General features: G+C 39.8%; 1 protein-coding gene across 1 annotated transcript in view; it reads right to left on the reverse strand.

The window, feature by feature from the left end:
* Positions 1-346: 346 nt before the first annotated feature.
* The window catches only part of VWA3B (von Willebrand factor A domain containing 3B), a 254,156-nt gene continuing 236,486 nt past the window's right edge, over positions 347-18,016 (reverse strand). Inside the window, exons 31-34 of the mRNA XM_089693477.1 lie at positions 7,380-7,472; positions 6,716-6,881; positions 4,030-4,264; positions 347-2,487 (exon numbers count right to left, since the gene is read on the reverse strand). Of these exons, the coding sequence (XP_089549603.1) occupies positions 2,289-2,487; positions 4,030-4,264; positions 6,716-6,881; positions 7,380-7,472 (693 nt within the window). The 3' untranslated portion in view covers positions 347-2,288. The remainder of the gene's footprint in view (positions 2,488-4,029; positions 4,265-6,715; positions 6,882-7,379; positions 7,473-18,016) is intronic.

The following is an 18,016-nucleotide window of genomic DNA, read 5'->3' on the forward strand; positions in this document are numbered from 1 at the left end:
TTAAAAAATAAAGAAAAATACCTAGATCTAGTTCAGTGCCAGGGTTAGTGTTTGGGTCAAGGTCAGGGTCAAAGGTTAAGGTCAGGGTCAAAGGTTAAGGTCAAAGGTCATGATTTAAAAACAAAATTTGGTGTCAGTTAGTGTCAATGTCAGTATTAGTGTCAGTGTGTTTTAGGTAAAAAAAAAGACAAAAATGCGCACTGTTGTTTCTGCGCTGTACTACGGGTACAAACAACAAATAACATACACATATATGGTATCGTTGCGATCGTCAAGAGCTGGAGAATTTATTTTGGGTTGTTCTTTGGTGGTAGGTTATGGTAGTAACAAGAAACACACAGCTAAATAAAAAAAAAAGATTTTATTTTACTATTTTTGGCCAGTTTTCCTTTGATAATAAAAAAAAAATCAGGAGATATCCATTACTATTTACCACCAAATGAAAGCGCAATTTGTCCTGAAAAAAACACGGTATAATTCACCTGGATGTACAAAGTAGTTGTGATGATATGTACGGTTTTACTAACACGTCAACATTGCAAAATTGCTTAGGCATTTAGATTTGTTTTACCCTTAGGAGTGAAGCGGTTAATATGTACAGCTTTAACATGTTGATTTTGTGCTGTGTTTTCTTTTCAGGCATTGTTTCAGACATTGGTTAAATACTTACTTTGCAATTATATTATTTAGTTTTTGTATTTATGTGCCATTTACATTTGTACTACATATTTTTTGATTGCTATGTTGTTTCAGTTGTAGAACGTACACAAGCATGACCAACATGATGTTGATTTCTCAGTGTTCTCGGTCCTGAGGAAGCAGTGACTTCCACAAAATGCCTAGACCTGATCTGTTAGACCAGGGGTGGGCAACTGTTGTAGAACTACAAGTCCCATGAGGCATTGCAAAACTGACAGTTACAAGCATGACTCCCAAAGGCAGAGGCATGATGGGACTTGTAGTTCACCAACAGCTGGAAGGCCACAGTTGCCCACCCCTGTGTTTGACACTACTGCGCACTCTAAATGTTTCTTTAAATTTGCTGTGTCATTAGTTCTAGGCTAATATTGTGCACATTTCTTTGTCACAATTTTGTATTTCATTATAATAAAAATGTATGGTTTTATATATAGTGTTGAACTGGATAATTAGAAGGGTTCCCGATGGGTGTCCATAAAGTCCCTCTATATTACATACTTTCCTCTGGCTTGCCCTTAAAAACCAGTGCATGGTTGATTAGGTTTATGTTAGAACTTTTTTTTTATTTAATAAATATGATATATACAGTATATTTAATTGAAAATTAAAACATTAATACACACTAATATATCCTCACCATGATTGGACCCAGCAACAAGAAAAGGTTTTAAAAATACATATATATAATTTTACATGTTTATGTTAGAAACAAAATGTTACCTTTTGAAGCTATCCACAAATCATTTAGTAACATGGACAGCAGAGATAATTAGCATGTGCAGTTTCTATTTTGCACATGCCAATGATGAATTAGTTACAAATTTTGATATACATATAGGTATTGCCATTTTTTTATATTTGTCGCATCAGATACCTCATGTCTCTAAATATGCGCTTAGGTGTTTTTGTGCTACTTTAATTCGATATAATAAACAGATTTTGTTAAAAATTAAATATGAATTTTAAAAATTTTTTTTAGAATACAGTATGATCCTTTTGTTAAATAAAATTGTATTTAAAATCTAAATTAAATTTAAAGTGACATGTTTTTTGCCTAAAGTGCCCCAGTTAGTAAACTGTCATACCACCAACAAGATAGCAGTAAAAAGAAGAGACATTATACTTACCTTTTCAGTTGCCCATGTCTTGAAACTTCCAGGATGCTGCTCCCTGGCCACAGCAAGTATTCGGCAAGTTGAATGGGTCAAATAAGTGTTTCCCCCAGATTCTCCTGCTGGGTTGTATATCCTGTTATGGTGTACTAGGTGGCGGAAGCAAACACAGCATGTGGAAGGTGTACACACAGCCGGAGGTATTGAATATTTGCAACGACTAGGGAACAGCAGTGCAGGTGCATTTCAAGACCTGGGCAGCTGAAAAAGTAAGTATAGTGCCTCTTCTTTAAGTAGTTATCTTTTTGCTGTTTCCACTGTAGTCACAGGGTTACTTTAAGCAAGTAATTTGTCACTTGTTTCTGTAAACAGTATATTTTGTAGTGTTCTATATGTAAAATATTCTAAGAGAGCTCTATAAAACCTAACCTAGAAAAAAAAAAATAAACATCCTGTGTATCGCTGATTTGCAATCATTCATCTTACAGCTTTTCTGTTTGACCCAACTGATGATACTGTGAAAGAGGAGATATCTGATACTGAATCTTCATTATCTGAGTATATATAGTATTTATCTACATCTTGTATCTGCTTGCACTGCTGGTAGAATTGCAAAGCAATATTATATTTCTTCTCAGAAAGGCCGAAGCAGTGATAAGATTCAACATTGTGACACCTGAAAAAAGACAACAAAAAAAACAGTAAGAGATAGGTAGCTCTTTTGTTAAAAGAAAAATATATAGACTTTTGGTAAATTACATTTTTATTTTTTGTTGTATTTAATCCATTTATAAATTATTTTATAAAAGTATTTCATAATTTGTATACAATTCTTTACTCACAAACATACATTTAATACAGGGGGTACTCATGCTACAGTGTATGCTGGGATTTATAAGGAAAGCCCAACACTAGCTCTGCTCCTTTAGACTGTAAATTTACTATGAGAAGAATGGGTTTGTCTTTTGTCTGAGATATTAAAGGATAAGTTCACCTTTCGTAATATGTTACACCCAGCCCCCACGTCCTGCTGTCACCCGCTAGCTCCACCAGCTCGGCCGCGTCACTCGTTCACAGTATTCTGTGAATGAGAACACAAGTTTCAAAAGCCTTTGCAGCTGTCAGCTTGTAGTTCTCAATGAACTACCACGGCACTGTGGTGCTCCGTGGTAGTTTATTGAGTGTTCTTGTCAGTACGTGTTTATTTAACACTTCTTTTCATGTACTGGAGAAAATAAAGTATGAAGAACACATATCAAACCTATAATTTTAAAGGTCGGTTCAGTAAGTATTTATTTAACACTTCTTTTCATGTACTAGAGAAAACAAAGTATGAAGAACACATATCAATCCTATAATTCTCAAGGTCGGTTTACACCGCAATTTCTGCATTCCAGATGCTTTTCTGCATTGTTGATGTGTTCTGGTGTGTTTTTTATGTGTTTTTGATGTGTTCCCATACATTTTTCCCCACTTTATTTTTTTTCATCTCAATTGAGAACACTCTGGTGTGTTTTTTATGTGTTTTGCCATGTTCTAGATGTGTTTCATACAGAAAAAATGCAACGTATTTTATTTGTTTTTGTTTATGGCACTGGAATGCATTGCATTGGTGTGAACTAGGGCAATGGGAATCCAACATTGTCCATGCTTATTTGATCTAAAATGAAAACACACAAGACTGTATCTGGTGTGAACTAGCACTAAAAATGACTAGTATTCAAAGGATTTTTCAGTGTATACATTTTTTTACTTCAAAGGAGATGACATTTATAGGAGATGATAGAGATTATTGAGGCACATTTATATATTTATTATACCAGAATACCACACAATAAAAAGGTAAATTACTGCTCTCCTTCTAAATTAGTATCTGTTCTGTGTGCCATCCTGTGTATATAGACAACACGGGTAATTGTTTTAAAAAGATTAAATTGTACTGAATATGTTTACAGTTGCAAGAAAAAGTATGTGAACCCCTTGGGATTACGTGGAGTTTTGCATGAATTGGGCATAAAATGTGCTCTGAACATCATCTAAGTCACAACAACATCACAACAACATCGAAGAACACAGTCTGCTGAACATAATACTACACAAACATTAGATGTTGCCATGGTTTAATTTCACATAACATGTAAACATTCACAGTGCAGTGCAACTGTATATACTGCACCAAGTATTGCTTAACTATTATGTTATAAAAAAAGGAACTTACTTTTTTCCATCACAAAAACATATCTGTAGCTTTGCTCCATTAACACCAGTAATGACACCAGGAAGGAATGTGAGTGTAGATGGACTGGCCAAAGTCAGTACATGGTCACCAACACCGAGAATGTGAGGCTGGCTGAACTTCCCAAAAATCCACTCCACATCTTGAGTAGTTGTTTTGCCATTTGACCATGAAATAATATACTTATTCCCATCATCGGCACGTTTCAGTACTTCAGCTGAAATCATATACAGTTATTATTCACCTGTGCTGTTCACCTCTATTACCCATGATCCTCTCACAATGCTATGATTTACAGCAACCAAGGAATTAAGCAGGTTTACTTACCGAGATTAAGGTCTGTTTCCAAAGGTTGTGGCCCATTAGAGGCACGGTTAACCCTGAACACAAACACTTGCATCAGATTAACACTTCTTCATTAGATGCCTCTTTAGAAACATCAATTTTTTTCAAAACATGAAGAAGTTTGCCTTTATTGATGAATCACTGATGAAAAACCAAACTCAGAATACCACATTGTTTTGCCCACTGGCACTCAATCTGGGGGTCATCAAAGACAAGAATTTAACATCCTTCTTATACCTTGATCTAAAGATAATGAATATTGTTCCTTTATATCTTTATGGCAGATGAAACATTTTCAAATATATTAAATCCTCATTCAGTGACACTACAGTGTAAATCCAGAATAAAGGTGATAATACATCAGCAGGTGCATTGCTCAGTTAGAATTTTCTGATAGCTTATATTTATACACTTTTCAATGAAAATTAATAAGTATGTTCTACACAAAAAGATCTGGCAGAGCATCTACCAATATGATCTTACAGTACAGACTGAGGTTAATATTAGCACATAATTATGTAAACGGACAGAAGATGTAATCAGGCGGCAATAATCAGAACTGCATGTGGATACTTATATGCATATTGATCAGCTGTGGGAATAGCTTTTAAAGCACACAGATGGTTCTTATTGGCAGATAGCTATACTGGTGTAATCTGCCCAGTAATTACCCTATGAATCAGTAACATACAAACATAAATATATTTATTTTCCTACTGGTTAAGGCAACTTGAACCGAGAAAGTATAGGAGCTGCCCCCTTCAAAAAAATACTTGTTTCCTCTAAGTTTAGAAGTTAGCTTAGCAATGGTTTTGTTAAAACAATATGAAACCGTTATATTTAGGATATTTGAAATAATGTGTAATTATTCACATTTGTGAAATAAAATTGTTAATTACAGTTCAACTTAAAATTGCCAATATATATTAACATAGGTACAAACTATATCAGGGTGAATCAGGGGTGGACTGACCATTTGGAAACTCGGGCACTGCCCGAGGGCCCGGGGTCAGTAGGGGGCCCCATGAGATGCCCCTGGTACCTTTTTCATAGGCTTTTTTTGAGTTAGGGCAAGGACACAGGGGCCCCATGATCCCCTATTGCCCGGGGGCCCCATGAGTTGCCAGTCCGCCCCTGGGGTGACTATATTTTTAACAATATGGATAGCATCTTATAAGTCTTATTTTTTTTCATATTTGTTTACTGCTTTATGTTGTATTTCTTATTTTATTTATTATATACTTGGTGCTACTATTTCTTATTACTCTATGTTTATGTGTACTAAAATCATAAAAAAAAAACTATTTTAGAAAAAGATATTAGTTCCCTGGCTGTCATGCTGATCAAATGCTTTCAGTACTCTCTGTCCCTAGCCCAGGACAAGTAGTTCTAACTTCACTCTGACTTTCTTGAATTGCATGCTTCTTATAGGTCAGTTTTTTAAAAGCCAGGCAACTGTATTCTCATATGAGGTTGGCAGTGGCTGCCTCTGTGCCTCTTTAAGTAAAGGTTTCCTTTAAATCACTTTCCTGGATAGTCGTCTATATATCTGAAGTATCAGCAAAGACAATATGACACAATGAAGTATGTTCCATCTAAGCAAAGTGCGAATGTTTAAAAATGGGAGCACCAAACGCCAGTTTATAAAGGGGAGGGGGAGTTTATATGAACCAGACAGTAGCATGAGCAACTTGTATTTGTAATTCCATTTAGATGAAATTCAATATTTTATTTACGGCATTTTATGCTATAACAAACGGTCCTCTTTAAGGCTCATGTAAGACTCAAAACAAATAGTATTTAACACTGAACTCCAGGCAAATGTAAAAAAAAATACCTTGAAGCAAGGTCTGTATTCATTAAAAATATGAATTATATGAATATGAATAATTCATAATAATTATATGAATACTTATATGAAATATGAATAATACGAAGTCACATTTTACCTAAATATGTGTCATATCAGCTCCCTGTAATGCCCAGTACAGCCCTCTTACCCCATCAGAGCTGTACTGTTTTGCTTGATAGCCTAATACTGAGAATTAAAGACATACGAAATCTGTGCTAAATAAATTTGTCACGAAACACCTATAAACATATAAAACAAATAATACAGTGCACCCACTTACCAATGAAATAACAAACACTGTAATACCACTGGTATAAAGAAACATATATAGGAAATTATAGAAAACAAAAGGAGTTTCTTAGTCCAAACAAACATTAACAGAAAAAAATAAATAAATTGGACTGATCTAAGCTTAGAGTTTCTTGTTTAGAACACAATCTAATATTTCTCAATTATCCCTACTTGTCTTACCTAAATGAAACATGCCAGTCTCGTTATTCCTGGCAATGACTGGTTGTCCAACCCATCGCTCTTGGCATTGCAAGATGTATGCTGTAGTATGCTCATACTTGTCAGGACTTATCAGGTAAACTTGTTCTCTTGGAGCGATTGCTTCACTGTCATCATAGTATTGTATCTAATAATAACATAAAAAGCAAAAGACAGTTAACTTTAAAATCCAGTTTTATTGACAACAGAAAAAACTATAACCCACATATTATATAAAAACATTAGCAAACATTTTGGCAGAGTTTCACCTAGTAATGCTGTGTACATATTGAAACAGTTCTAGTGCAAGTTATGTGTTCAAAATAATTGGGAGGTTGTGTTGTTACTATATTTACATGCCTTAGTTCCAGTAATGTATTAATGTCATTGCTTACATATGTATGCTTGCTTTTGGATTTTTGCCCTGTTAGTTGTCACTAGTGTGGAAAGTTGGAATATTTGCTTTTGTCTCTGCAAAGCATATCATGCAGGCAGCTTTCTGAATTCTGTTTAGGAGTATTAAGCTGCAGCATACAGTATTTGTGTGTCATAAGAATAAAAATGTAGCACATTATGATCACTTTTGAGCCTGTTTATATTAAACCTCACTGTGGTGAAGTCTGCATGGTCTCACTTTTATTCTTACCGCCACTTTAAGATCAGGAGTACATCTCACAATAACTCCTGGACAGTAGCTCCCAGGAATCAAAGGGTGCGGTCCAATCACATGGTCACCTTCCTATAAGTACAATAAAATTTAGGTAAGTTACATTTTATAAAGTATTAGTAATGTCATATACTGTATATGATTATAATTCAATGCCAATTTAAAAAAATTTGAAATGTAATACATCGTTGCTTGAAACAAGTTTATGCTTCCATTGAGAGTAGGCAATGCTTACAAAATCCTGTCAGCTCATGAATGCCTATGCAAACTCAAACCGGGATCATGGCAAGTCTAGTTAATATAATGTGAAGAGAAACATGTCAAGGTCATGTCAAGAAATATGTTCATGATCAATCCCCCAAAACCTGACTATTTTAGTTTTAGAAGATGCTGGATAGTTTGTTGAACGTATTTTAGTTCCCACCTTACACAAGCAGGAACTATGACAGGGCAAATTTGGCGCCTAAGCTAAAAAGAACCATCAAATAACTTGGTCAGCTAGATTCACACCTAGAGGGAGTGATCCTTTAATAATTTACTGTAGAGTTTTGTTTTTTTTAAAATTAAATTGGGATGTGAATGTGCTGAAAACAGATGTGATTATAAAATTAGAATTAAAATGCAAAAATATTTAGCAAAAATTGTCAATTTGGAAGCCATGGATCATCATTACTATTCATCATTTCTTCAGCAGATACACTGGTGTATCAGTCAAAAAGTTCCAACTCCCATTGCTTAAAAGGTTAGCTCCTATAGTAGGAGTATAGTATAGTAGTAATTGAGCAGTTTGTCTACAGGTCACCAATGTTACTCACACATGTCCAGATCTGGTTGAGATACATTGATGACGTGTTCCTCGTCTAGAGGGGGTCATCGGAGGAACTAAAACTTTTCTTGGAGGAGTTGAATCATAACTCCTTGAATATCACATTTAAGTATGTTTTTGACAAATGGTGTATTTCCTTCCTTGACCTCGACCTTAGACTTGAGGGTGACAGGCTGCTCACCAAAACGTTCAGAAAACCAACTGCGGCTAATACTTTACTTGAGGCCAGAAGTTATCACCCACGCTCATTAATTACTAGGATTCCAGTTGGACAGTTTCTAAGTTGTCGAAGAAACTGTTCCAACATTAATGATTTTAGATTAGAGGCACAAGACCTCTATAAAAGATTTAGGGAACAAGGATATTCCCACTCCCAAATCAGAAGGGCTAGAAAATGGGCATATCAGACTGATTGTAAAATGTTACTGTCTCCAAAAAAGGAAGAGAAAGGGAAACAAGCAGTACAACCGGTCAGGATGATAACCCAGTTCGGAGCACAATGGGGGAAGTAAAACATATACTGGAAAAACATTGGAAGATTCTTACACAGTGCCCTAATCTTGTTAAAATTGTAGGTGAGCGTCCACTAATGCTAGCAAGAAGAGCACCAAATCTTGGTGATTTGCTTATTCACTCTATCAACCATTAAAACAATCTACATGGTTGAAGTCACATACTAAGGGGATGTATAGATGTGGAAAATGTCAAATTTGCAAGTTTGTAGATATATTTTCAGATTCAATTAATAAAGCTCACTTTAAAATTCGAAGCCTTATAAACTGCTCTACAGCTAGAGTACTCTATATGTTGACCTGGCCATGTAAAAAAAATGTATATTGGTAAAACTAAAAAGCAACTTCAAGTGCGAATAGGTGAACATTTTAGGGATATTAAGTCTAATGACCCTGAAAGCAATTTAGCTCAACATTATGCGAACTACCATGGAGGCAGATTAGAGGGTACCAAAGTTAAAGGAATTTATGCACTCAATTTCCCACAGAGGAGAGGTGATGTTGATAGAGCACTCCTAAAACGTGAAAAACACTGGATATATAAACTTGATACTCTATTTCCAAAAGGGTTAAACATTGAATGTGATCTCCAAGTGTATTTGAAAAAATAAGTAGATGTATAGTACAATAAATTGGTTGCGCCACCTTGTGGCAAATAGGTTGGCTATCATCAAATCCCTCTAGCTAATGGCTATTTGAAAGAATGAATAGTCCTTCTTTCTGTGTACCCAGGTGTTTATTCTTTTTAATTGCAGCGTATGACCAGTTTTTTGCTAAGTAATTAGCCTTTTTCCCATTGAGTACTATTGCCAACAATTGATTTGCATATGTGGGCGGTTACAAGCCCATTATATATAGAGAGTAAAAGGCAGGTGTCTCATTGGTCCTGATGAAGCCGAGTGAGATACGCCCATCGGCGAAACGCATTGACGTCATACGTCAGACACATCACTTCCGGTCGCACGCATTGGCGCCATACACGCTGACCAGCGGGGAAGCCAACCATATACGCTGGCAATGAGCGGTGCATGGCTGCACAAGCACCAAGGGAGGAGCAGAGCCCACTAGATAACAGTCCCGATGGTGCCGGCAGCCTCCAGGACTGCGCCTGGCCATTCAGACGAAGGAAACTCTGGAAGAGTATCACCTATGGCTTGGGTGGTGAGTGAACTGCTGCACAGCTAAATGGAATAAGGCGCATGTCCGCCATTTAATACATTTACCACAAGGAATACATATTGATTGACTGTCCATATGTCACCTATTTGTTACAGGATGGGGACAGTATTTTTCACAGTATAGGTGTAAGGCACCCTACACTTATTACAAGACACGAAGGACCCAGCAATCTATACTACATCAATACTAAGGTGGTTAATAGCCCACATGTCGCGGTAAAGAAACCCCTTGGGGCAGGGCCCTGCTATTTCTACAATACTGAGGAAATCAACGGTGATTCTTTCATTACTGACTCTGTATCCAAACAATATGGACATGTCCACTGTGATTCTATGTTTCACCACCTACTCTTGCCTTTAATCATTTTTTGCAAATACCTATCTGATTACTACAGAGGCTACCGCATCCCTATATGTTTTTACAATTTTTCACCCACATTGCCTGGTTAGGTTTATGGGTAACAACATTATTGTCACTTGGTGCTCGTCATCAGCCATTATTGCTATGCATATTATGCCGATATTGTACAATTTTTTGATACACTTCCTGCATGGTGGTGTAACCAATGTGTCAGTGCTGCAAATATATTAGACAGGTAGTTGTCACTATGTCTGCAGCACATTATTACAAAGACCGGTCTTGATGTTGCTTTTATGTGATTTAGGTCTGTTTTTGTATTATCTCATACTGAAGTGATGGTGAACTGAGGTATTTACCTTAATTGTCCACATGTGCATTGTGTAATAAAGCATAATTTTTGGAACTACTTCTAGTATCGCATTCTGTCCATAATGTAACCATTTTTTTGTGAATCTCTTTTCACGTTTCCTTTTTTGTATGCCTGTTTTTTGGTTACTGGGCAGAGAATATACGTCTAGCGATATATATGATATTTATTTGAGCCTCTGATCCTTTTCTTATATACTAGCTCCTATAGTACACTTTAGTCCTTTTGTGTTTTTGGAAAATGCTTTACTCTATGGCTATGCAACTTGATGTTACTTTCACTATATATCCTATCATTATCATATTTTGTGAACTTTTAGCACATCCATCAACTATAAAATGAAGTCAGGTAATTAGAGTAGATACATTATATACTATTTTGGTATTTTATAGTAAGATTGCTGGTGATTGTTTATTGAATTGTTGTAACCCCTTCCTGTAAGCTATGTCATTTGAGCACATTGCTTCACTTATTCTGTGATATATGTCCTGATGTACTGTATGCAAGCTCATATTGCCCCACAAGTGTCCCCAGGAAATCCACCTTTAGCTTCCAAGTATGTGGGTCAATTAAAACCTACGAGTGGTGGGAACACTATAACTCATAGCTCCCTAGGCTATCAATTACAGAGCCTGACCTGCAATCTGTGGCCATAGTACGTGCAGTGAGCAGGCTCAGATGGCATTTATCATGGCCCTCCATACCATGCCCAATATGCAATGCGATGTAGCCAAGCCTAATGCTTATTGTGGCATGTGTAGCACACCATGCAGTTGGCCTTTTATGCTCTCATTTCTTGGTGGGCCCTAGTGTCTCATTGCATAACTGAGTGTTTGTGTGCTATGCATGAAAACATTCCTGACTCTTTGACATAATAAAATGTAAGTACAAATACTAATACTGCAATATATTGTACAGTCTCTTTTATCTGCATGGCAATGGTGTATAGTTAACAGCCTACAATTTATTGAAATAGACAAAAATATGCATTATACAATAGTTTAAATCTCTTCCATTAAGGATGCTTTTAGTCCATTATTTTGAACACTGACACATGAGATGCAAGATAACATTTAAAATTTAAACATTTAAAAGTCCCTACAGAGTGGAAAATGGCTGAACCATTATCAAAATGTTCCAGTTATCACAAAGAAAATCATTTAAAATTCCACTGCTGGATTTTTCAAATGTATTTCATTGACTTTACAAGGATTTTATACAGGGAGTATGGAGTGGCATTATCATTTTATGTTAAAAAATGTAAAAAAGGTAAAAAATAAGACTAAAGCATGCACCAGAAGATGCGCATAATTTTACATATACACCTAACCAAAGCAAGCTGATTCCAAGTAAAGGAAGGATTTGGATGCTTCATGGATTCAGGTTACTGGCAACTCATAGGGATGAGTACAAATCAGCAAATAGGATCAGCTATGGGATATATGGAGGTCATAGTAAGGGTTATATTGTTAAAGCACTACAGGCAGGGGGCTATTAGGTGGGTGGGTGGGGGAAGGGGTGGTGCCTATTAGTGGAGGGGTGCAGATGGGTGGCTGTCAGGGTGGGCAACTGTCTGTTAGGAAGGGTGAAGATAAGGGCTTGTGTGGGATTTGACAGATATAATTTCTTGCTTAGTATCTCTAACAGGAGACAGAAAATGCAATAATGGTGAAATACTGAAGATAATAAAATTGTGACGCTACAACCCGATTTAAAGTCCAAATTACAGGATAAAGTGTAGTAACCTGTGCCAGGACAGATGCTGCACATACCATCCAGCAGTGTGCAGAGAAGAGTAGAAGTGGTTACAACATGGAATACATGAAGAGCATAAGTGAATGCCAATGTGTTCCATGCTGACCCCCCCTCTGCTGTGCTGAATGACAGCACTGTTGTGCCTGCTGTCAGTGAAGGTGTAATGAGTCCTACCTACATAGTGTTCATTACACATTTGTCTCCCTGTGTGCAGGGTGGTTGAACAGAAGTGTGTGTTGTGTGTGTGTGGGGTGGCTTTGTCCAACCATGCAGCTCAGCTTTAACACCACTTAGAAACACAGGACAACGTGCTACAGGCAATTTGTACACTGGGGAACAGGATTGAGATCAGGTTCACACCACATGCAGTCCATTGCATTTTTTTTTGCATCAAAAAAGCATGGATATTAGGTTTCCTGTGGCAGAGTTTACACCAGTGCAGTCAATTCCAGTGCTTTCCAGCTCCAGAAAATAAAGTAGAACATGCTGCATTTTTCTGCACTGAACTGTACTGGAACATGGTAAAACACATCAACACAGTGGAATGCACCTAAATGTACCAAAAACACACCAGAATGCACATGTACTTATTTAAGGTGAAGAAAAAAAAAGAGGGGAAATAATACACCGAACACATAAAAAACGCATAAATAACGTATCAGAATGCATCACATGTCAAAAATATGCACGCAGAGACGCATCTGGAACACGTTTCTATTGTCTGAACCAGCCCGCAATGAGAAAATGTCTGACTTTTTCTTTCATGAGACAAAACAGGAGTCTTGCAGTCAGGAAGTCATCTTCCCTACCTATCTTTGTTGCAAGTGTTGTTTAGTATGAAAAGGAAGTCCTTCCCATAGGATGTTAGGCTTCTTCTGTGCTGACCTCTTTGTATAGCTATGATTTGCTTAGATTCTTTTTAATCACATACATCCACATATACAGTATATAGAACAGTATGGGTTTTTAGATTTGCAGCTTCCCTCACAAAGTCCTAGTTACTATCTAGGTTTCTATATGGTTGAACTGGATGGACTTTTTTCAGCCAGACTAACTATGTAACTATCTTAAATTTTTATTGCTTTTCCTCTTTTTGAATGTTCTTGAAAAAGAAATACAACACACAAACAAAACACATATTAACCTTGACAACACTAATAGGTAATCACAGAGTTGCCTGACATCTAATATATCCGCTGTACAAAGAAAGATGAAAATATATATACAGGTGCCTTTCGATAAATTAGAATATCATCAAAAAGTTAATTTATTTCAGTAATTCAATTCAAAAAGTGAAACTCATATATTATATAGATTTGTTACACACAGTGTGATATATTTCAAGCATTTCTTTCTTTTAATTTTGATGATTAAGGCTTACAGCTAGTAAAAACCCCAAATTCAGTATGTCAGAAAATCAGATTACATAAGACCATTAAAAAAAGTACTTTTAATACAGAAAAGTTTTCTTACTGAAAAGCATGTTCATGTATAGTACAGTATGCACTCAATACTTGGTTGAGGCTCCTTTTGCATGAATTACTGCATCAATGCGGCGTGGTATGGAGCTCTGTGGCACTGCTGAGGTATTATGGAAGCCCAGGTTGCTTAGAGAGCAGCCTTCAACTTGTCTGCATTGTTGGGTCTTATGTCTCTCATCTTCCTCTTGACAATACCCCACAGATTCTCTATGGGGTTTAGGTCAGGTGAGTTTGCTGGCCAATCAAGCACAGTGATGCCATGATCATTAAACCAGGTATTGGTACTTTTGGCAGTGTGGGCAGGTGCCAAGTCCTGCTGAAAAATGAAATCAGCATCTCCATAAAGCTGGTCAGCAGAGGGAAGCATAAAGTGCTTTAGAATTTCCTGGTAGAGGGCTGCGCTGACTTTGGACAGCGGACCAACACCAGCAGATGACATGGCTCCCCAAATCATCAATGACTGTGCAAACTTCACACTGGACCTCATGCAACTTGGATTCTGTGCCTCTCCACTCTTCCTCCAGACTCTAGGACCTTGATTTCCACATGAAATGCAAAATTTACTTTAATCTGAAAAGAGAACTTTGGACCACTGAGCAACAGTCCAGTCCTTTTTCTCATTAGCCTAGGTAAGGCACTTTTGACGTTGTCTCTGGTTCAAGAGTGGCTTGACACAAGGAATGCAACAGTTGCAGCCCATGTCTTGGATATGTCTGTGTGTGGTGGCTCTTGAAGCACTGACACCAGCCATAGTCCACTCCTTGTGAATCTCCCCCAAATTCTTGAATGGCCTTTGCTTCAGAGTCCTGTCAAGGCTGCGGTTATCTCTGTTGGTTGCGCACCTTTTTCTACCACACGTTTTCCTTCCACTCAGCTTTCTATTGATATGCTTGGATATAGCACTCTGAACAGCCAGCTTCTTAAGCAAAGACCTTTTGTGACTTACCCTCTTTGTTGAGGGTGTCAATGACTGTCTTCTGGACAACTGTCAAGTCAGCAGTCTCTACCATGATTGTGTAACCTACTGAACCAGACTGAGAGACCAATTAAAGGCTCAGAAAACCTTTACAGGTGTTTTGAGTTAATTAGCTGATTAGAGTGTGACACCATGGGGTAGATTTACTAAAACTGGTGCACTCAGAATCTGGTGCAGCTGTGCATGGTAGCCAATCAGCTTCTAACTTCAGCTTGTTCAATTAGGCTTTGGCAATAAAACCTGGAAGCTGATTGGTTTCTGTGCAGAGCTGCGCTAGGTTTTGCACTCTCCAATTTTTGTAAATAACCCCACGAGTCTACAATATTGAACTCTTTCACAATGTTCTAATTTTTTGAGATACTGAATTTTAGGTATTTACTAGCTGTAAGCCATAATCAACATAATTAAAAGAAAGAAATGCTTGAAATATATCAGTCTGTGTGTAATGAATCTATATGAGTTTCACTTCTTGAATTGAATTACTGAATTAAATAAACTTTTTGATGCTATTCTAATTTATTGAGATGTACACCTGTGTGTGTTTGTATAGAGAGAGAGAGAGAGAGAGAGAGAGAGAGAGAGAGAGAGAGAGAGAGAGAGAGAGAGAGAGAGAAAGCGAGAAGAGAGACAGTGTGGTGTAGACAATTACTTTCCTACAGCTCTTTGTACAGACTGCAGGCTGTGACTGTATATTTGTAAATATACTGCTGAAGGTTAAATACGTTTTCAAGGACACTCACAAAACATGACATGAGTAATCTTGAAAGGAGTATGGCCTTTCTGAGAACAAAAGTAGCCCAGCAAGAAATGTGCTGAACACTCACAGCTCTTATAGTCACAATCTACAAATGTGTACTTAGTTCTTAGTTCATCTTTTCATTACATAAAGCCAGTCAATTATACTTTACCTATTTTATTGTTTCATCGTGCAATTCGATTACTGCTTCATTTGTCACTTAATATACCATTACGTGTTGTGTATTGAAGCAGAACTAATGGCACTTTTGCACAGGCATTTCAATCAGGTCTGCCTGTCAGTTTTTCAGGAAGACCTGATTGAAAGCTCCATGCATCCGGGGGAGGAGCCTGAACATGGCGGCTGTGGGGAGCGTGTGGCACAAGCTCCCTGCTAGGCTCCGCTTCCCGACCGCCCCAGCGACCCTCGGGAGCAGGGTTATAGAGCTTACCCACCGGAGTATGGAGAGCTGAGGAGGAGAGATCGGAGACCCGGGGATGAGAGCTGGATGGAGATTGCGGTGAGGAGCTGATCCCCCCGGCGCTTCAGGAGAGAGAGACCAGGGCGGCTGGGAGACGAGGAGACGCGGCGGGAACACGTGACAAGCCGCAGAGGATCACTGGGAGGAAAAAAAGCCGGTTGGCTTCCTGATGCAAGAGGGAGCCGCCGGCTTACTTCTGGCAGTACCCCTCGGCCGGCTGATCGTTCCTGGGTCTGGGAAACCCAGGAGAACCAGGAGACCCACTGTCAGGGTCCGCCGCGGCTCCGTCCCCGGCGCATGCGCGATAGCGGCGGCTCACGCCGGGACACAGGCACCAGATCCCGGCGGGCCGCGGCTGACAGGAGGCCGCGCATGCGCAGTAGGAGCCGCGGGCGCGCCTCGGGCAACCAATGACAGCCCGGGGGCGCGTCCTGGGCGGCCAATGGCAGTGCAGGGCGCGATATTTAAAGATGCCCTGCACTGTCATAAATCGCCGCAAGGTCTGATCTGATACCTGTGTTTCCTGTGATTGTGACCCGGATTGTTTGACGTTCTGCCTGCTCCTGCCCTGACCCGGATTATCTGACTACGCTGCCTTCCCCTGTGATTGACCCGGATTGTCCCTGACTACGCTGCCTTCTCCTGTCCCGACCCCCGGCTTGTTTGACCATTCTGCGGACTGACCCCGGAACTGACCCAGCGTGCGACCTGACCACTCTCTGCCTACTGTCTCGGTACCACGCCATTTCCCACGGTGACAACCGCCGGTTTATCCTGCCAGGTCCTGCCGGCCTCCTCACATCTGACTCTACTCTGTCCTACTTCTATCCACGGAGGCTCCCTCTGCCACGGGTGGTATTGCTCGGAGGTCGTGACCTGGTCCCGGTTCTGCTCCAAGTCCATCCCCACCATCAGGGGCCCTGGTGAAAACGCAGACCGGGACTTAGACCCCACGCTCCGGGTGATTCCGCCTAGTGGGCTGCCAGAGGTGCCACCTGGCGGATCCGTAACAGTACCTTGCGGCCATGACAGAGTCAGGAAGAGGCCCGGCCTCCCTGGAGGATATCTGCCAGCATATGGCGACCCTAACCCAAGCGGCCCAGACTTTTCATACCCGATGCTCCCACCTTGAGGACCGCATGGAGACGTTAGTCCCCCTTACATCCCCGGCACAGAGCTCGAGTCCCGCAGCTTCTCCTGGGGAATCACCTGCTACCCCAGCTCCCAGAGCAGGGGCCGCACCCCCTACTCCTGAACCCCGCGTTCCCTTACCAGAACGCTTCCGTGGAGACCGAAGCCGCTTCAGGGCTTTCCGGAATGCGTGCATCCTGTTCTTCGACCTGCAGCCCCGCACGTTCACCACCGAGACCGTCAAGGTGGGGTTTATAGTCTCTCTCCTTCAGGATGAGCCCCAGGATTGGGCTCATCGCCTGATGGAGAATCACGACCCCCATCTTGATTCCGTGACTGAATTTTTTAGAGCCATGGCCATACTATATGACGACCCTCAGCGAGCTGCTTCCGCAGAGTCCACCTTGTACTCTCTGCGGCAGGGTCGCCGGGCAGCCGAGGAGTACGCGTCTGAATTCAGACGCTGGATGGGGGACACCCGATGGAACAATGCGGCATTATGTCACCAATTTCGCATCGGGCTATCTGAGTCACTCAAAGACGAGTTAGCACGGGTAGGCCTACCTGACTCCCTAGAGAAGCTAATCGAGCTGGCCATACAAATTGACCGCAGACTGAGAGAACGCCGGCTTGAACGAAGCAACCAGGGTCAAAGGGCGGCTTGGGTACCATCAAGGGGATTATTCCCGCCCACAGGAAGCACTACCCGGAGTTCGGAACCTGAGGACACCTCCGAACCCATGCAACTGGGACTGGCTCGGTCCACATTATCGGCCGAAGAACGTCAGAGGAGACTATCACAGAACCTCTGT

This window comes from Staurois parvus, unplaced genomic scaffold (assembly GCF_062004578.1).
Source record: "Staurois parvus isolate SC_StPar_1 unplaced genomic scaffold, SC_StPar_1.0 ptg000634l, whole genome shotgun sequence".
NCBI lineage: Eukaryota > Metazoa > Chordata > Amphibia > Anura > Ranidae > Staurois > Staurois parvus.